General features: G+C 45.5%; 2 protein-coding genes across 3 annotated transcripts; one reads left to right on the top strand and one right to left on the bottom strand.

Moving 5' to 3' along the window:
• Positions 1-1,809: 1,809 nt before the first annotated feature.
• LOC136754052 (tripartite motif-containing protein 16) lies at positions 1,810-9,830 on the bottom strand. Of its 2 annotated transcripts, XM_066710399.1 has the most exons (5): positions 9,709-9,830; positions 4,140-4,172; positions 2,814-2,870; positions 2,452-2,591; positions 1,813-2,325 (listed from the first exon to the last, which is right to left on the bottom strand). In XM_066710399.1, the coding sequence occupies exons 1-5, from the start codon at positions 9,728-9,730 to the stop codon at positions 1,882-1,884; spliced, it is 696 nt and encodes a 231-aa protein (XP_066566496.1). In that variant the 5' UTR covers positions 9,731-9,830; the 3' UTR covers positions 1,813-1,881. The 2 variants fall into 2 exon arrangements, with proteins under 2 accessions (XP_066566497.1, XP_066566496.1); XM_066710400.1 differs by lacking the exon at positions 2,814-2,870 and having other exon boundaries at positions 1,810-2,325.
• A 1,177-nt stretch (positions 9,831-11,007) lies between these two features.
• On the top strand, positions 11,008-20,227 carry LOC136753021 (uncharacterized). Its single transcript, XM_066708797.1, has 2 exons — positions 11,008-11,438; positions 14,761-20,227. Exon 2 carries the CDS (start codon positions 17,202-17,204, stop codon positions 18,057-18,059), a length of 858 nt encoding a protein of 285 aa, XP_066564894.1. The 5' UTR covers positions 11,008-11,438; positions 14,761-17,201; the 3' UTR covers positions 18,060-20,227.
• Positions 20,228-20,472: the final 245 nt, after the last annotated feature.

Raw genomic sequence — 20,472 nt, 5'->3', positions numbered from 1 at the left:
TAACTCTACAGTTTTAAGTGTCTCCAAATTCATTAATTTCAACCAAATCTGCTTACATTCTCCATTTTACAGCAATCTGTTATCTGAAATGTCCTGACTGTCCAATGTCCAAAAGATGGTTGCCATGGAGTTGCCAAGGTCACATGCTAGAGTCATGCCCCCTGTACCTTGATTGCCACTAGGGTTGCCACTTTTGAGATATGGAAATACCTGATGCCTGGTGGGGGGACTTTGACGATTTGATGACGACCGGGGGGGAGGTTGAGGGCAAATTGAATAGTGATAACATTTTTTTACGACATATCCAATAGATTACAGTACTTAAAATAACTGGATAGCTTCCAAAAATACTGGACAAGGGGTCAAAGTACATACACTACATGGCCAAAAGAACGTGGACACCAACTCGTCGAACATATCATTCCAAAATCATGGGCATTAATATGTAGTTGGTCCCCCCTTTGCTGCTATAACAGCCTCAACTCTTCTGGGAAGACTTTCCACTAGATGTTGGAACATTGCTGTGGGGATTGGCTTCCATTCAGCCACAAGAACATTAGTGAGGTCGGGCACTGATGTTGGACGATCAGGCCTAGCTCTCAGTTGGCGTTCCAATTCATCCAAAAGGTTTTCAATGGGGTTGAGGTCAGGGCTCTGTGCAGGCCAGTCAAGTTCTTCCACACTGATCTTAACAAACCATTTCTGTATGGACCTTGCCATTTTGTTGTAGCTCTTCAGTATGGCCCATTCTACTGCCAGTGTTGGTCTAAGGAGATTGCATGGCTGTGTGCTTGATTTTATACACCTGTCAGCAATAAGTGTGGCTGAAATAGCCAAATCCACAAATTAGAAGGCGTGTCCACAAACATTTGGCAAAGTAGTGTAAAAATACCGGACAGTCCAGTAAAATACTGGCCGGATGGCAACCCTAACTGCTACAGGCATGTTTGTTGTATGACTATCTACTTTTTCATGTTTGAATAGTTAAACAGATGTTTATGTTATTAATATTTTGGTTTTGTTAAACAGTTATACACTGAAGCTTTAATACCAGATTTCTATATTATTATCTCTTTTATCATCTTAGAAAATGTATAGCAAAGCAGCACAACTAAAAAACACTTTATAAATAATGATCCCATCCTAGTTTGCACTGTTTTTTGTGGCTCCGGAGCTGGAGCTGGTTAAAAGCAGCCGGAGCTGGAGCAGCAGTGTGGAGCTGCACTGGAGCTGGAGCTGAACCTCTAGATCCACTCCGGAGCCGGAGCCAGCAAACCCGGAGCATTGCCAACCCTACTCCAGACACACACACACAGACTCAGAGACAGTGCTGTAGTTAGAATTGTGCTTTATATCACTGCATCACAGAAGGACCCCCTCCCCAACAACATCAAAACTTCACAATAGTACAAAAATTTGCAAACACCAAAACATAAGCAACTCCAAGAACACAGCAGAGACAGAAGTCTACACTGCACATACACACAAAACTAACTATTATTATTAATATTATTATATTGCAGTTAATATTATTGAATCACAGATGAACGACAAAATGAAATGTAACTGTGCATATTTCTGTGTATGATTTTCTCTCCTCTTTTAATTATTTTCCTGCTAACCCCATAGTAGATACTGACACACACCCTTCCCTCCCTCTCTAACCCCCTCTATACCCCTACCTCAATCTTTCTCCTGAATTCTCTGTCTCTGTCTCCCCCTCTGCCCCTCTCATCTCCCCATCCCTCCTCCTTCCCCCATCCTCTACCACCCACCCCCCTCTCCCTCTCTCCCTCCATCTCTTTCTCTGCACCCCCACAACAACCCCCTGTCTCATTCACTTTCTCCCCCTGTTTGTCACTCTCCCCATCTCCCTCTCTCTCACTCGCTCCTCAGCAGCGTGCAGGAGGAGTTACTGCCCACCCAGAAACCAGGCAACAGTGGCTCTGTGAACGAGGCCTTGAACTTGTGCAGAAGCACAGCCTCCCTCTCCACCCCTACCTCTGCCTCCTCCCCTGCCTCCCCCTCCTCCACCCCTCCCTTCAGGCAGTAGAAAGCCAGTAGGCCAGCTGGCTGGTCCAGATATACCCCAAGCTGTGACGCCCGGGGCACCCCAGTGACGTCAGTCAGCTCCCCATTGTGCCAAGCGTGGTAGCTGGAGCCAGCCCAGCCCAAGCCCCAGGACTTTGTGTTCTCCCCCAGGCCACATGTCCCATTCTCCCCCTTGCGACTGAGGGAGAGGAAGGCTACACCCACCACCACCCAGCCAGTCCACTGCACCTCCCAGTAGTAGCGCCCCCCGCTCAGGACCTCTTGGCACAGCACCTGGGGGGGTTATATTATAGCTTAGGTACACAAAATACTACACAATAGACTTACTGAAACACTGATTGACTGACTGATACACTGACAGACTGATTGACACTGGTGCACACACACTCTCTAACTGACCTGCGGACAATGGCTGAAGCGCTCTGGCCGGTCCAGATAGGGGCAGGTGTCCTCTGTCCGGCGGGTCACTTTCTTGCTCTGGTCTGACAGCCACAGGAACTTCTGAGCCGTCTTATCATCTAGAGATAGAGAGCAGGAGTCTGAGAGAGAGAGAGAAAGGAAGGGGGAGAGACACAGATCAACATAGACCCTAATACTGACCTCAGAGACACTCCTGAGAGCAGAAACAGAGAGACTTAATTACATTCATACTTATTATTATTATTATTATTATTATTATTATTATTATTATTATTATTAATAATAATAATAATAATAATAATAATAATAATAATATAAATACATATTATTATTATTCTTACACTGTAGAAGCTCAGCTCTGGTTTTTGGTTCTGGAGCGTTAGGATCATAGGGAGGTGCTGGAAAGAGAGAGAGAGACATAGAGGGAGGAAAGTGGGGAGTTTATCTGACTGGACACTACAGTACATTAACACTGACTGATTAAGATTCACAGTGCCTTGCAAAAGTATTCAGACTCTCTCACAGTTTTCACATTTTGTGCTTTAAAGCTTGCAGTCATGACACTTTTGAAGTAGGAATTAATGTGTCACATACACAGCCTTCTCCAAACATTGAAAGCAAAAACAAAAACAAAAACAAAGTAAAATTTATGCAAATGATTGCTTCAATTAAGGGTTCCATTAAGTACTTGAGAGCTTGGATGGAACAAAAAACCAGCAGGTTAAGGGGTCCTCTAGGACCAGGGTAGGGAACCACTGATCTAAAGAATAAGAAAGTGACTGTCCTTGAGTGGCCCAGTCAAAGGCCTGATGTGAATCCTATTGAGGATCTGTGGAAATACTCAAAAACTGCTGTTCTTAAGGGCAGCACAGTGTTGCAGTGGTTAGTGCTGCTGCCTCACAGCGCCAGCGGTCCTGGGTTTGAGTCTCGGCTTGGGGGACCTGTCTGTGTGCAGTTTGCATGTTCTCCCCGTGTCCGTGTGGGTCTCCTCCGGGTACTCTGCTTTCCTCCCACTGTCCAAAGACGTGCAGGTTAGGTTAATTGGCTATGCTAAATTGCCATGTGTGTGTTGCCCAGCAATGGCCTGGTGTCCCATCCTGGGTGTATTCCTGCCTTGCACCCTATGCCTGCTGGGGTCAGCTCTGGCTTTCCTGCGACCCTCACCAGGATAAGTGGTTTTGAAAATGGATGGATGCTGTTCTTAAGCAATCCATCTTGAGAGAGCTTGAGCAAATCTGCCAAGAATAATGGGCAAAAACTACACCAAGCCAGTAAGCAAAGTTGGTAGAGACTTACCCAAAAAGACCTGCAGCTGCAAAAGGTACTTCCACCAAATATTGAGTTGAGGGATCTGAATACTTATGCAATCAACATTAGTTTTTGTTGACATTTATTGAAACTTATCTTAACCTTAAAAGTCTTTAGTTTGAGCACTCAAGTTATGAATACAAAAGTAAAAAATAGTGTATGCATCATTTTGTCACCAGCAGCAGGGTCCCCAACCAGGGACTGAAAACTAACACATACACAGTAACAACAAATAGATGGACTACACCTCCCATGATCCTTTGCTTGCCCTTGACCATGGCTGTAGGCTGCGTTATTACCCCAGTGCAGTGTGGGAAATGTAACTGTTGATCTACTACAGGTGCAGTTTAATTGTTTACCAGTAGGTGCCGCTGCTGCCTCCTTTTTGCTTCCTGTTAGAAAACAAGTAGAGAAATATTTCAAGGATGAACAGAATCAGTCCACAGATGGAGAGATGAGAGATAGAGGGATGGGCAAAAAGGGAAAGTGAAATTAATGTATAGAAAAAGGGACTGAATAATCCAGTGAATGATTTTACTGAAACTGAAAATCACTCTGACATCACCGCCCACCAGAGTCAGTCTCTCTCTCGGTCTGTCTCTTTGTTTGTCTTTCTCACTTCTTCTATCACTCTCTCTCTCTCTCTCTCTCTCTCTCTCTCTATCCCTCTTCCCCCTCCTCTCCATTACTGAGATGAAAGTGTGTCAGGGTGTGAGTGTAGAATTCACCTAATCCATGGTGCCTATATATTCTTCCAGGCATGTTCTATATATACACACAGGACTATATATAGACACACACACAAACACACGTATATACACACAGTTCTGTCTGGTTCCGGTGCTACAGTCCACACAGTGCTGACTCCAATGTGCTGCACTGTCCAGTCAGTATTTATATGTGTATTAACTGCCGCTCTCCCTCTCTCTCTCTGTCTTTGTGTCTCTCCCATGACCATCTGTCTCGATCTGTCCATCTCCACTCACCACCCTATCTCTCTTGCTCACTCACAGTCCATCTGCCAGCTGGACTTTGAAGTTGCTGACTATCAGATTAACTACTGCTCATTAATCATCCAGGATAGACAGAGAAAGAGAGAGAGAGAATGTGGGAGGGAGATAGAGAGGGAGCAGAAGAGAGAGGGAGATACAGAGAAGGAGAGGGAGGGAGACAGAGAGAAAGGGACAGATGAAATATCTAAAATATGCAAGCAGACAGACAGACAGAGACAGAGCATGAGAGAGAGACAAACAGACATATATATTTAATAATTATTATTATACATTTTACTCATAAGTCTCTTTCTCTTCCTGTGCTATGCCTCCCATGTAATTATCAGTCACTCCATTGTTTGCTGGTTTTCCTGCTCTATATACACAAAATATGTAGCGGCCTGTCTCACCCTAAGGGCCCGCAGCGAGCGCTCAACACAGTGCTGCCTCAGGCACACCCTGCAAGTCCCCTGGACCCTCGAATATTATCACTGCTGCTCTGTTAGTCCTGCTGTTCCAATTATTAGTCTTCACAATGATTGATTATTTATTTATTTTAACTAAATGTATTTTCACTCTATTGATTTTATCACTACTACTGTATATGTTTGTGTGTACATGCATACAGTGAAATGCACAGCCTTGTGGGGGGCAGTGTCTGAAACAAACAAAGGGGCACTTCGGTCTGTAGGGGGGGTGCTGACTAAGTAAGGTCCGGGGGGGTGCTGACGAAATGCACCACCCCTGCCTCCGTCTCCCCCTCTGTACATCCCTGCATGTATACACATGTGTATGTATGTGTGTGTATGAAAAACTGAGATTCTTCTTATTGCAGTTTTATTTTATGGTCAGTGTAAAACTGCTTTGGCAACACTGTTCCTGTTTGTCATGCCAATAAATTAATTTGAATTTGAGACAAAGAGAGAGAGAGAGAGAGAGGCATAGTTATGCAGGAAATAGAAATACACAATACAGCTGTGACCTCTTGGTGCCCTGGGAATGGCCAGAACATTCTGTATGTGTGAGTGACTTTGAGCTGGTCTATACATACATTTTTACATGAACATCAATTTCAAATGACAGACAGGTGAAATGCACATACATATTTATAGGTGCTTTAAGTGAAGATGTCAATCAGTAGAAATATACACTAATATATAAACACAATAATGGATTCTACATATTCTGTCATGTAAACAAATTAGATAGTCAGTCAGTGTGTCAGTCAGTCAGACAATATTCCTTTACATATTTTCACATATAGATTACAGACTAAAATATTTGAAACAGATAGAAAAGTTCTGAGATTCTTACATTTCTACCAAAGATTAAAATGTGTGTTTGTTTAATATCGGTAAGAGTGAGAGAATGGAAGAGAAAGAAGTATGGAACAGGGGGTGAGAGAGAGAGAGAGAAGAAAGGGGATAGGAGAGAGCAGGGAATATGTATCAGACAGTTAAGCTGTACGCACATACATACACATACACATACATTTATATATATATTTTTGAAGTGTTAGTCAGTACTATATATATATATATATTGTACTGACTAACACTTAAAAAAAATGTAGCTATATATTGAAGTGTTACGCAGTACAATGTATTTCATATAGAAAGCACTGATCAGCAGATCAACTCTCTCTCACTCTCTCTCACACACACACACACACACAAATGGACTGACACACAATCACACGTACACACATACACACTCACACACACTTACACAGAAAGTCAGAAATATCTCTCTCCCAGTTATCAGCTAGCATCTCATTACACTGACACAGTAATCCAGGGTAATACCAGCAACCCCAAAGTAACACAACATCGCATTAACACTCTCCCTCTCTCTCTCTCTCTCTCTCTCTGTTTCAATTTATGGTGCTTTATTGGCATGCCTTACAAATTCGCAGTGTTGCCGAAGCTATTAAACATTACATACCTATATGGAAATAAAATATTTCACAATGTTTTAGAAAATAAAATATATTAAAGGACAAAAACAAATAATAATAATAATAATAATAATAATAATAATAATAATAATAATAATAATAATAATAATATAAATTATAAATACAAAAATCACATAAACATTCATTTAGTTTTTTGTTTTTATGATCAAACACAGAAGTAACAAGAGAAGGCAGCTATGTATTGGACAGCCAGTAGGGCTGTGTGTCCCTCCCCTAGGAGGACTGCCAGTTTTTCCTGTGTTTTCCATTTTCACAAAAAATTGAATAGCAATCATTATTTTATGAAATAATATTTCCCTAGTTTTGGAGTATTTATTACAGTGCAAGAGAAAGTGCATCTCTCTCCAGCTCTCCTGTCTGACAGTGACCATAGTGCTGGTCCTCTCTGGGCAGCTGGATCTGCCAGTGTGGCCAGGCTGTGGTCACTGAACCTGGACTTGGTCAGGATCTGTCTGTGCTTTGCATCTCTGACAGTGGAGAGATACTTTGTCAGGGCAGATTCGCTATTTAGGGCAGGATAGCAGCCTACTTGCAGCACTAGGTTGAATAATGTTAGCAATGCTTTCTGCAGCTCAGAGTTGCTATGTTTAAGCATTTCAATTCTGATGCTGTCAGGGCCACAGGCTTTTTTGGGTTAATATTTTTGGAGCTTTTCTGTTAATTCTTCTGTGGTGATTTGGTTGTCAAGTGTGTTGTTATTGTTTTTAATTGTTGATTCGAATGTTTTCAGATTTTCCTGAACTATTTGCTGTTCTGATTTGAGATCTTTTTGCAGGAGTTCAGTATAAATGTATTTTTTCCAAATGTCCCCATTCTGTATGGCTAGTTCCTACTTTACTTCCTGATTGCAAGTTTCTCAGAATTGGTTTTCGTTGATAGATGTTTTAATATCTGTGAGTGCTTTGTGGCGGTGTTTTAGTTTTTTCTGTTTAAGTGTTTGCTTGTATATTTTAAGAGTTTCAGAGTATTTGAGACATACATCAAAGTTTTATGGTTTGATAGTTGATTTAGGATTTTCCATTCACCATCAAACCATTTCACTGCTGCTTTTGGTTGGTTGTTAATTTTCGTACTTTTTGAGGTTAGCTTTAATCCGTGGAAACTGTACTGTTGTGTCCAGTCATTCAGCCTAATACACAGCAAGACTGGGAAAGACTAATACAGAGAGGGAGAGGGAGAGGGAGAGGGAGAGGCAGAAAGGGAGGGGGATTTGTGTGGTTGAACAAACCTACTGACAGATCACCCCATTAATCACCTCCCCACACCCCTCACACACTCCTAAAACAATCCCAAATACGGAGAGAGAGAGACATGGAGTGAGGGAGAGGCAAACAGACAGTTACTGACAGATACTGACTGGACACTGCAGTACACAAACACTGCTTGATTCAATGGACACTACATTGCATTGACATTGACATACAGACTGACTGGACACTAAAGTACTTTAACAATGAATGGCTGACTAAACCCTACAGTACATTAATATTGACTAAATGGACACCAAAGTAAATTAACACTGACTGACTGCACACTACAATGTTTCCAGAGAGAAGGATGCAGAGAGAGAAGAGCCAGAGCAAAGGGAAAGTGCTTCAGTTGATTTAAAGAACAAGGAACCATTCGCAAATGAACCAGAGTCTGTTCTGAAAACATTCTCATTAAGTACAAGTTTCTCTAACTATTAGAGAGACCTGTAAGACACACATGGAAATTCACCTATGTATATAACTATATATAAAATATAAATAAAACAAAATGTCCATTAATAAGGTTTTATCCTAATTTGTTTTTCATGGCAGAAGAACTATGCAGTTTCAATACAGATCTTCTGAGAGAGACTGAGTGACCGAGAGAGAGAGAAGGATTGTGTGCCAGGATAGTTTAATAAGCACTTCACAGTTCATTAACATTTAAGTGGCATAAGGAAGAGAGCGAGAGTGAGTGTGAGAGAGAGAGAGGGAGGGAGTGAAGTGAAGAGGAGAGAGAGAGAGAGGGTGGCAGACTCTGTAATTGGAGTTTTTCTGTTCTCTACTATATCTGTAAATGATTTGGCAACACTTGTGCAAACCTGTCATGCCAATAAAGCTTGATTTGAATTTGAATGTGAATTTGAGAAAGAAAAGTGGCAGGTTGTGTGTGTGTGGGGATGGGGGGGGGGCAATTACAATTCTGTAAGTGCAAAACAAAGTGCAAAAATACAGTTAAGTAAAGGCATCAAACATTACAAATTCAATTAACGTAAAACATAGCAATTCAAAATATAATACATTTTACAACTTCCAATTTACACATGCAAGTACAGTAAGTGAGGTCATACATCCTGGACGGTAAAGCTAAGTACTGTCAAGATGTAGGGTCACAGTCAAGGGCTACGGGAAAGGGACCAAGGAGGAAAACAATCAAAAACACAAAAAGCATAATAAAACTCTGTGAAGTGCTATCTAACGTGGATAAAAGGACTAATAGGACTGTAGTGTCTAATCATACTCTCTGACAGGTTAATTAATAAACAATACATTTTCAGATGTCATTATGAAGAGAGAGAGGGTGTAAGAGGGAGAGAGGGAGAGGGAGAGGGAGATGGAGAGAGTTGTATCAATTGGTCAGTTACTCAGTAAGTCATTCTATCCATCTGAAAATAATATTAGTAATAATAAAAATGTACAGAAGTAAGTAAATAAATAAAATATGTGGATTTTAAAGTAGAACTTCACTTTTCTTGTAAATAAATCATAATACTCATATGTAAACAAAATACCTAAATTATAAATATATAATTATTTATAAAAATCTATTAAACTTGTGGATTTAGTTTTCTTTTTCTTATAAATAATACATAAATAAATACACAATAATAATATTAATAAATAATAATCATTATCATCATCATAATCATAATCATATTTTTTGGATCCAGCTCTGTTTGAACACACCCTAAAACCACACATGTTCTACCTGCTTTCCGTAACTCTGGCATGATGTGTCCGTGTAGTTCGCGTGATTCTCTCTCCTCCCTCGTCTGTCTCCCTGGACTATGCTTCTGACTGACAGTCAATCTGAGAAATCTCTGGGCTTAATAACCCTGGGGAGAGAGGGAGGGAGATAGAGAGACAGAGATAGAGAGACAGTGTGAAGGGGTGGGACATAGAGGGATTTTGTCACTTGAGACCTAATAACGAAATGGTCTTGTCCCGAAATGACTGATTGACACTAATACTGAGAACACAAGAGACAAACAGAGGAAGAGAAGGAGAGGAAGAGGTGGAGAAGGTATAGGAATGGGAGGGAGGAAATTATGAAATTCGAAGCTCTGACAACTGAAATATAATGAGTAGACTGGACTGGACAGTTTTGGATTGGACTGTACTGAACTTGACTCGACTGGACTGGACAGGATTAGACTGGACTGTATTGGACTATACAGGACTGTACTGGGGTGGGCTGTACTTGACTGCACTGTACTGCACTGGGCTACACCAGGCTTCACCGGACTGGACTGGACTAGACTCACTGGAATATAGTGTTGTCATCTGGTGTGCAGCACTGGACTGGACAGATTGTTTACTCAATATTTCTCCCTCATTCTCTCCCTTTTCTCATTCTTTCTCTCCCACCTTCTTTCCTCCTTCCCTCCCTTCTCAATCTCTGCTGCTCCCTATCTGCATATCTCCCCTTTTCTCTACCTCTCTTTCTCCCCTCTCACCCTCTCCCTTTCTCTCAGTAAGTGTTAATGGGCCATAGTGTCCAGTCAGTCAGTGTATTACAACTTACTCACTCTCTCTGTGTCTCTCTTTCCCTCTCTCTCTGCCCCCCTCTCTGTCTCTCTCTCCCCTAGATCATTTTCCTGTCTCTATCATCAGCAGGTAGATAATGACCAGTTACAACAATTACATTAATATACTGTAAATACCGCACAGCCCCGGCTGACTGACTGATGTATCAGTCAGTCGGTCAGTGTATCAGTAAAAAACTTAATCTCTCTTTCTCTCTTTCTCCTCTGATTGGGGATTATTAGTAAAAGATAAATAAACAGTTTAATCCTTCCCTCCTCTCCCCCCCCCATGCGCCTGCTGCATTTTAGACAGCTGCTCACCATATTAATATCAATACGTATCAACAGCAGATACAGATACACAAACCTCACCCCCGTTACCCGGCAACCAACAACACTGCCTCGGGGGTTGCCAGGTGACCGGGAGAGGAGGGCGGGGTCAAGTTTCAAAGTCACACTGTATTCCTTCTTGAGAGCTGAAGCCACATCAACACCTACACCACCTGCACTACTTTCTCCACGACTGAGAGTGGCTCTCGTCACATAAAATGCCATTTTTACAAAACACAAACCCACTGCACTCTAAATTGTTTGATGCCAAATCCTGCGTAGGAAGTCCGGTTCCCATGAAGTCAAAGTCTCTGTTTGTGGCAGAGAATGATCAGTGTACAATCATGCTCTGAAATGTTCTTGAAAACCACAATGCCAGAGTGCTGGGAAATGAGCACCACCCTGCCATAGAAGCTCCTGTTATGAGTAAGTCAAAGAATCTCAAGAATCAGAATCAAGTGCATCATGTTCGCTGATCTCCAAATGACTGACGCCGCAGAAGCGAAATGATGCAAACTTGGCCGACATACAGCGGAGCTACAAGAGGCCAGTGGAGGACACCCAGGCGCTGGTGAAAGATGGGGTATGTCAGACAGGGACCACAACATTTAGCCCATAGAGGTTGGGGACTGCTGCAGGCCACTTGGAGAGCAGGGGGCACAGTCTCACAAGCTGCCACTGACCATGGCCTTGTGCAGGGCCCCCCTTAGCAGGCTGACTCACCCTCGCATTGCCCCATCGCTTGAGTCACCGGGGGTTGGGCCACAGTTTGTTGCCCAAAACTCTTTAGCCCGGCCCCCATTTTTTGGGTGGGGCAAAGAGTGCGTTCAGCTGTGGGCCATCCTGGCAGCACCTGGTGCGAATGCTCTGTGTGTGCAGCACCGGACAGCAGAGCCCTGCGGACAGCCTGCAAAAGAGGCGGCTCTTCACATCCGCTGCTTGGCAAACTCACCAGTATAGATAATGAGTGACCTTTGACCTGGTGGGAGAGTCTTAGCAGGCAGGTCTGAGCTTGGTTGACCAGGTTTACCCCGTCCCCTAGAAATGTCCAAACAAGAAACATGAGGGCTTGGGGGGGCTAAGTTATCACACAGTCTGTGTTAATGGGCTCTCGTCAGCCCAATTTTCGGGACCAAGTGGAACATAACAATTAGCAGCGGAATGATGACGCTTTAAGGGGATGGACTGTCTTCACTATCATGCAGCTGAATAAGAGGCAAAGCTGGCTAACTTTAGGTCGCAGTCTTGTAGTGCAGATTCCCACAGTTCTTTGCAGATCTGCAGAAATCCACCGATCCCATTGGTGAACTATGAAAATCTGCGCTACACGGATGTGACCTTATTCTCTGAAACAGCACATCACTTTTGGAAACAAGGGAAGTGTTACAGGTGAGCAAATAAGGTCTCAAAACAAGTTTATTTAATGTTATATGAATGTGTAAGATTTGCGAGTCTAGAACACAAGAACATAAGAACATAAGAAAGTTTACAAACGAGAGGAGGCCACCGTGCTCATTTGGTGTCCATTAATAACATAAGTGATCCAAGGATCCTATCCAGTCTATTTTTAAATGTTCCCAAATTTTCAGCTTAGGCCACATTGCTGGGGAGTTTGTTCCAGATTGTGACAACTCTCTGTGTGAAGAACTTTCTCCTGTTTTCCATCTTGAATGCCTTGAAGCCCAATTTCCTGCGTGTGTCTCTGTTGATCTGGAAAAGCTCCTCTGGTTTGATGTGGTCGATGCCTTTCATGATTTTGAAGACTTGAATCAAGTCCCCACGTAGTCTTCTCTGTTCCAGGGTGAAAAGGTTCAGTTCCCTCAATCTCTCCGAGGAGGACATTCCCTTCAAACCTGGAATAAGTCTGGTTGCTCTTGTCTGACCTGCCTCTACAGTAGCAATATCTTTCTTGAAGTGGGGAGCCCAGAACACAGTATCCAAGATGTGGTCTAACTAGTGCATTGTCTAGAAGGCAAAGGCCTTGAATGTGAAAGAGTTGTGTACAACTTAAGTTGTGTGTTGGATTTATTTCATTAGTTACAGTATTGTTAGTAATATTTGTATTTAAGGGATGCATTGTGTTATACTATTGTTATACTGTATATTTTTGAATTTTAATGTCCCAAAATACAACATTCAGTTTCGAATGTAAAGTGTACATTTGTCTGTCACTCGCAATAGATCTTTATAAGGGACTACTATGGTTACATTTACAATGTTTAATATACTTAGAGATGTGAGATTTTATGCATGGTACTCATTGTATACATTTTATACTCATTTGAACTGATGAAAGGGTGCTCTACTTAGTATTATCTTTTAATTTGGGATAAGAGGAGGAGGTTATGCTACAACTAAGTGTTAAGTGACCTGTGAGCAGTAGAGGTCATGTTCTCTACTAACCATGCCTCTAGTTCCATCAGCCATTCCATTCCATATTTGATCTTTGCCACCAATTGTTTACCTGTTCTGATTATGAACTGAAGGTTTATGGAATAGTAATTAGGTGTCACATTGATATGTGCATTGTGCAGATTTGATGAGATGTTTAAAATGGAACATTGGAACATTGAGGGAGACTTAAGGGATTTTCATTTTTGTCCACTTTGTCATACAACTCTTTCCCTCTCCCCCTTCCCCCTGTCTCCCCTTGTCTCTCTCTTTCCCTCTCCCCTCCCTCTCCCTCTCCCTCTCTCTTTGCAGGAGGGCAAAAATTTCAGGCCTCCCTAAACCCTATCCATCATTGCACCATTATTGCCCAATCCATCTGTCAGCCTCCTTGTTTATCGCTCTCTCTCTCCCTCTCTCTCTCCCTCTCCTACTCACTTTCTCCCACACCCTCTCCCCTTCTGTCTCTCTTTCCCCTTCACTCCCCTCACACCTCTTCAATCCATCTTCAATCCATCTCTCCCCTTTTTCAATCATCTTTATTCTCCCCCCCCTCTTTCCCCCCCATCAAGTATCCATACACATCCCTCTCCTTCGTCTCTTAATCCCTGTGAATCTGAAAAAGTGCGGGATGACCCCAGGGTGCGAACAGCTGCAGGAAGAGAAGAGAGTGTGAATGAATAGGGGGGATGACAGGAGGGAGGGAGAGGACAGAGAGTGAGAGAGAGAGTAATTTGTGTGTAAAAAGATCTAAAAAGCTCAACTGTCAGAGAGAGAGATATTAATAGAGAGAGAGGGAGGGAGGGAGAGAGAGTAGTCTAATCTCTTTGAACTATATATGCATAAATATACAGACGGGTGACAAATTAAAGGCAAAACCAACATAAAGTGTCTCAGTAAGGTGTTGGGCCACCATGAGCTGCCAGAATAGCTTCAGTGTGCCTGGAACTCTACTGGAGGGATGGAACACCATTCTTAAAAAAGATATTCCCTTATTTGGTTTGTTTTTTATTTTTTTCGTTTTATTTGTTTTTTGATTTGTCCGGTGCATTTTCAGTTATTTTCAATGCATTTGACCTTTTTTTGTTGGTTTGCAGTTTTGCTTTAATCACTAGTTTGTTTTACTGTTATATGCACATGTTAATTGAGTTTACGGATTTTGTTTTTTTAATCACATTAAGATTTTAAGTGATTTTAGGACTTGATTTAATTTTTTTTAATCATAAGTATTAAAATTTGTTTTGAATGTTTTTATTATTGATTGTAAAATACTTAACCCAATAAAACAGTATATTCCCTTATTTGGTGTTTTGATGATGGTGGTGGAGAGCGCTGTCTAACACGTCGGTCCAAAATCTCCCATACGTGTTCAATTGGGTTGAGATCTGGTGACTGTGAAGGCCATAAGCATATAATCTACATCATTTCATCTTGGACTCGGGTTTCCCTCCAATTGTGAGAGAAACCTTTGTCCAGCAGGGGGCTTCGAACTGTATTTGACAGTGTTTTTTCTTCAGTTTGCAGGGAGCTGTTCCACCAGGCCAGACGAGACGAGACGGGGAGATTCTGGTTGACAGAGCTGCAGAGTCCTGGGTCCTTGGAGCGGTCCGGAGGCCGAGGCAAGAGGAGATTGGGACGGACCGGGAGCGACAAGGTACCTAGCCAGAGGAGTTGGTGGACTCCTCACGGAGTGGGTCCCTACCAGAAGCCCGGCCAACCATCTACCCGGAGCCCGGCCTGACCAGGACTGCTCCCCGCTGACGTCACCAACCAGGATCCAGGAGAGGCCTCGGATTCCAGGGACCGACCAGGCTGCACGGCGAACGTCCCTGAGGGAGGCCTCCTGCAGCCAGGGCCCGGACTTCTCCCCGCAAGGCCCGCTCCCTGCAAGAGCCCCGGAGGTGGAAGCTGCTCCCCAGCCAGGTGGACTTGCCCCAACCTCCGGATTGAGAGCCTCTGGACCCTTTCCCAGGTAGGAAAGTGCAGCATGGCCCAGCGAACCACTGGAGTGAAGCGCCACAATGCGGTGCGCTTCAGCCGAGAGGCTGGAGTCGAGACCGCGGCCCTCACCCGGTTGGAGTTTAGCAGGTCCGTGCTGCAGAGGGGCCTGGGCTTCACCTCTTCTGAGTTGAACTGCGTGGTGAAACTGCCTGGACCTAGGGATGTGTTTGAGGTGAGTTTTAAGAACCCTCAAGTGCTGGAGAGTTTCTGGAATATATATAGGGAAAAGAAAGATTGCATGCCCCTGAGTGACTTTGTAGTTGACGCCCTGACTGACAGAGAAATCAAAATCGTTACAATTCAATTCTATAATGAAGCAGTGGCAGAGTATGATGTAGAGGTATGGCTGAGGAGACACTGTGAGATCCTTTCCGAAAGTAAGAGGGTCAATGATGAGGATGGGGTTTGGACCGGTGCTCGACGGTGGCAGGTACGCCTACAGGTGGAAGTGGCCGCCATCGGTGGAGTACGACACCTGCCGAGCACCGTAGTTTTAGGAGCAAACAGGGGGCTAGTCTTCTATCATGGCATGCCTAAATTGTGTAGGAACTGCGGGGCCCTGGGTCATTTAGCCGCAGCCTGCACTGTTGTTAAGTGCAAGGTCTGTGGCGGAGAACATCTGACCAGGGCCTGCAAGCAGGAGAGGGCCTACAACCTGTGCGGTGGGGGAGGGCACATTTTTAGGAATTGTCCCTCCTCCTATGCAAATAGGGCGCGGGCCCTCGGGGGTAGTGGAGAGAGAGAAAATCAAGTGGAGGCTCCTCCAAAGGAGATACCCCAAGATAGGGGTAGAGAGGAAACAGTCCTCAGGAGTCTCATAGGCTCCCTCTCCGACTCTGGGTCGGAAGTGGAGGCAGAGGGGGAGTAGACAGTTGTGGCGGGGAAGAGGCGAAGGACAGAGAAGAGGAGCATGGGTGGGGGGGGTGCGAAGAGCAAGAGGATTAATTCTGCTAGCTCTCCCCCCCCGCCAGCTCCCCCCCCCGCTGCAGAGACCTCTCCCTCTCAGTTTTATACGCCCCACTCCGAGTCCAGAGCGGAGAGTTGTGGGCCTCCCCCCAGTGGGCAGCCTGGTGGAAGACAGGCCCCATAATAGTAACATCCCTCCTGCCCCACGCCCTAGACTCTCTCAGGGGAGGGTACAGGTAGTAGTGGGAGAGCCGCAGGTCCTCAGGAGAGGAGAGTTAGCGCCAGTGTCTTCTGCCAAGAAGACCTCAGGGCTGCAATGGCGGAGTCACTGGCGCTAGGAGAGGAGGCCTGCGGCAGCAGACAGCCGGGAAGGGAGAGACCACCCCCTCCCCCACCATTAGTTAAAAAGACATCTAGCGGGGTCTACCCAGTCCTCTCCTCAGTTACACACAAGGCCTCTGCTCTGCCACTTGCTCGTCGGGCCTTGGCTGCAAGGGAACCAGGGAGAACCTCCAGCACCACGGGCCCTGAGCCCAGCGGAGTTTCGCCAGCCTTACCGGGTGGCGGGAGCCGAGCCCCCCCCATAGTCTTCCTAGAGGATCAAGCGGTGAGGCAAATGTTTGAAATGATGGGTGCGAGCGCTAAGCTAGGTTAGGGAGAAGAGAGAAGTGGGGAAGAGGAGGGTTTTTTACATGATTGTTACGGAGCGGGTAATTGCCCTCACTGCCATTATGGCTCTAGTTATTATATCTATAAATGTGAGGAGCATTGCTGAGGTGAAAAAGAGGTCCGATGTTTTAAACTCTCTGGCTGGTATAAAAGCAGACATTATCTGTTTGCAGGAGTGCGGCATCCCGTTACAAAAAGAATATAAAGATCTCCGGGACACTTGGACCCTAGGCGAATCTTTCTGGTCGGGGTCCAACGTGTCCCGAGCGGACGGGATTGCCGTACTCCTGAAAAACCCATTTATATCTGTTAAAAAATTAGGGTGATAGAGGCGGGCAGGTTGACCAGCCTCGACTTTAAATACAAAGGGGCTGTATTGAGGATGGTCAATGTCTATGCCCACACCAGCCAGAGAGAGAGAGTCCTCTTTCTCCCTCAGCTACGCCCGCTCCTGTTCGGCACCTTACCAGTTATCATTTCAGGTGATTTCAACTGTGCTCTGAGGGATGTAGACCAGAGTAAGCCCCGCAATGATAGATCCAGCAGGGACCTTGCTGCGTTCGTGGAGGACATTGAACTCTGCGACGCAGGTCGGGACCTGGTCCCCTTCTTCACCTGGGTGAGTTCTTCTGGCTCCTCCTTCTCCAGGATAGATCTCGTCCTCCTCAGTAAGCCACTGGAGAGGACCGCCATGTCTTCGGAGGCGGTCTTCTTTTCAGACCACAGGCTCCTGACAACAGAGGTGCTCATTCCGAGCACACGGGAGTCGGGGCCTGGGATCTGGAAGCTCAATACCTCTCTGCTCGAAGACCCTAGTGTTATTAAGACATTTAGCAGACGCCTCGAGGAGTGGAGGACCCTGAGGGACATTTTTGATTCTACCATAGAGTGGTGGGAGATGGTGAAGAAAAGGACCAAGTGCTACTTCATTCAGCTGGGGAAACGGAAAGCTCGAGAGGGGGGGGCGAGATATTCCCATCTAAACGCCCGCCTCCAGCGCCTGAGTCTTTTACAGCTCAGAGGCTTCGACCCAGCTGAGGAGGTGGCCCGGGTCAAACTGAGTCTCGCTGCCCTCTATCGGGAGGAGCAAGAAAAGATCAAGGTCCTTTCCAGGGTCCGCATCATGGAGGACGATGAGAAGTGCAGCCACTTCTTCTTTAAGAAAACGAAGGAGAGGCGGCCTGCAATGTCCTCCATGATCGACTCCTCGGGGCAGGAGGTGGAGGGCAGAGGCTGTTGAGATAGTGGTGCGGGACTTCTACAGGGAGTTGTACGATCAGAAGGTGGTGGATCAAAATCTGATCCATCACTTTCTGTCCCTGTTGGAGTCCCGCAATGAGGGGGACGAGGAGGTGGAGGAGGATCCAGAGATCACCACCACTGAACTCTCCCAGGTGATAAAGAGTCTTAACTCTGGAAGGACACTGGGATGGGCACTGGGGACAATGGGATCCCTGCTGAATTCTATAAGATCTTTTGGGAGGTGCTTAAGGAAGATCTGGCTCAGGTCTGCGGTGCCCAGGGGAGATCGGCGGCCGACAACGCCATGCTGCTCAGGGATGTCGTGGCCTACTCAAAAGAGAGAGGGCTTCCCCTGGTCCTAATCAGTCTGGACCAGGAGAAAGCCTTCGACAGAGTGGGCCACGAATACCTGCAGCTCGTCATGGAGAGGATGGGTCTCGCTCTTGGCCTGAGGAAGTGGGTGAAGATCATTTAAGCAGCAGGGTCCTTGTGAACCGCCACCTGACCGAACCATTTCCGGTCAGGTCGGGGGTACGACAGGGTTGTCCCCTGTCAGCCCTGCTGTACGTCCTCTGTCTGGAGCCGTTCATGCAGGCGATCCGTCGGGACGTCCGGGTGACAGGTTTCCATCTCCCGGGTTCCGGCGGAGAGCAACTGAAAGCCCTGGCCTATATGGACGACGTGGCCATGGTCTGCACGGACGCGCCGTCCGTGGCCAGGGTTGAGGAACTGCTGGACGGCTTCTGCAGGGCGACGGGGGCCACTGTCAATAAGGCCAAGAGCGAGGTCTACCTCTCCAGGGCATGGCCTGTCGGCCAGGGCCCGCCGATCGTGTTCCCTGTGAAGCCGTCCATCAAGGTTCTGGGGATCACGATCGACGGGACCAACACGGGCACCCGGAGCTGGGAGGAGGCCTTATCCAAGGTCCAAAGGAAGATCCACGGCTGGAGCACAAGGACTTTGACGATGGCTGGTAAGGTGCTGGTCGTAAAGGCCATCCTCTTCCCAATACTCATCGCAAATCATCTAGTAATCATCTAGTAATCATCGCAAAACTAGTGACCAGAATGATATTTCGGTTTGTCTGGGGGAGCAAAATGGAGAGGCTGAAAAGAGTGCAGATGGTGAAGGGTACCCTGGATGGAGGCAGGGGGGTCCCGGACGTTGTGCGGCTTATAAAGGCGCAGGGGCTGGCATATGTGTTCAAGAATATCCAGGCTGCTGAGACCATTCAGCCTCTGCACCATGGATAACACCAGGCCGCACTCGTGGGATCCCCCGCTGTTCTACAGGGCGCTCCGAGCCTTTGCACTCAAAGTAGGCCTCCATAAAGTCGTGATGGCCTCCTGGGATTATAAGACCATCTGTAGCCAGATGAGATCTACCCAGGAGGTCCAGCCGGATAGAAGATTTCCCTCCCGAAACCTGCCGGTTTATCTGGGCTAACGCTACGCACGTTTGCCTCACAAACACGCAGAAAGATGTCTCCTGGATGGCTGTGAGTCGGTGTCTCCCCACCCGAGTGTTCATGCACGGAAGGGGCCTAGCCCCTTATGACATCTGCCCCTACAAGGGTTGCCTAGGGAAAGAGATGGAGGCTCATATCTTTAGGGATTGCCCCTCCGCCTGCAGGGTCTGGCTCCTGTTTTCTCCGTTCCTCCACAGGTTTGCCGTTCCTGTGCGGGCGACCGCCCAGCAGATCCTTTATGGTCCAGCCAGGGGACTTACATCCACAACCCTGAGGTGCTGGTGGCGTGTCGTCTGCGCAGTGAAACAGGCCCTGTGGGAGGGACGGAACATCTGTTTATTCAACAAGCAGGAGCTGGACCCAATCGTCATCGCGCGGAGGGGCATGGTACTAGTCAGGGACTACGTCAATCTGGAGGTCTATCAGAGGGGCAAGGAGGAAGCCTTCAAGAAGTGGCAAATACAATATCTGGGGGAGCTCAGGATCCCATGATGGGACCCACCTCTGGGGACGGCCATCTCCCCCTGCTGGAGCCAGAGTCCAAGATCTTTTAACTACTTTTAACGAATGATTGTTTTTAAAATATGATAAAAAAAAAAAAAAATTAATTGTTTTGAAAGAATTAGTTTATTTTAAATGCACTTATTTTGTTTTGGTATTTGGTTGGTTTTGTTCTGTTTTTTTCTTTTGTCAAATACATTGGCCATTTGGTTATAATTTTAAATGCATCAGATTGTTTTGTTTTTGTTTTTTATTTTATGGTTTTATTTGTTTTATGATTTATCTGATGCATTTTCAGTTAATTTAAATGTATTTGACCATATTGTTTATTTGTTTAATGGATTTATTTGGCAGTATTGTCCTATTCACAAGTTTATTTGATTTATTGCACGTTTATTTGAGTTCATGTATTTTGTTTAAGTTAATCACTGTAAGATTTTAA

This window comes from Amia ocellicauda, chromosome 7 (genome assembly GCF_036373705.1).
Source record: "Amia ocellicauda isolate fAmiCal2 chromosome 7, fAmiCal2.hap1, whole genome shotgun sequence".
NCBI classification, from domain to species: domain Eukaryota; kingdom Metazoa; phylum Chordata; class Actinopteri; order Amiiformes; family Amiidae; genus Amia; species Amia ocellicauda.
This window is presented reverse-complemented; position numbering and strand designations above follow the sequence as displayed.

What these genes read in the sequence shown, in the direction of transcription:
- LOC136754052 (XM_066710399.1), bottom strand. Translation starts at nt 9,730, where the DNA reads ATGCCAGAGTTACGGAAAGCAG. An exon ending in GGCAGCAGCGGCACCTACTG is followed by an intron (nt 2,871 to 4,139) that starts GTAAACAATTAA and finishes CTCTCTTTCCAG; the next exon opens with CACCTCCCTATGATCCTAAC. An exon ending in GCTTCAGCCATTGTCCGCAG is followed by an intron (nt 2,326 to 2,451) that starts GTCAGTTAGAGA and finishes TAACCCCCCCAG; the next exon opens with GTGCTGTGCCAAGAGGTCCT.
- LOC136753021 (XM_066708797.1), top strand. Translation starts at nt 17,202, where the DNA reads ATGGTCAATGTCTATGCCCACACCAGCCAGAGAGAGAGAGTCCTCTTT.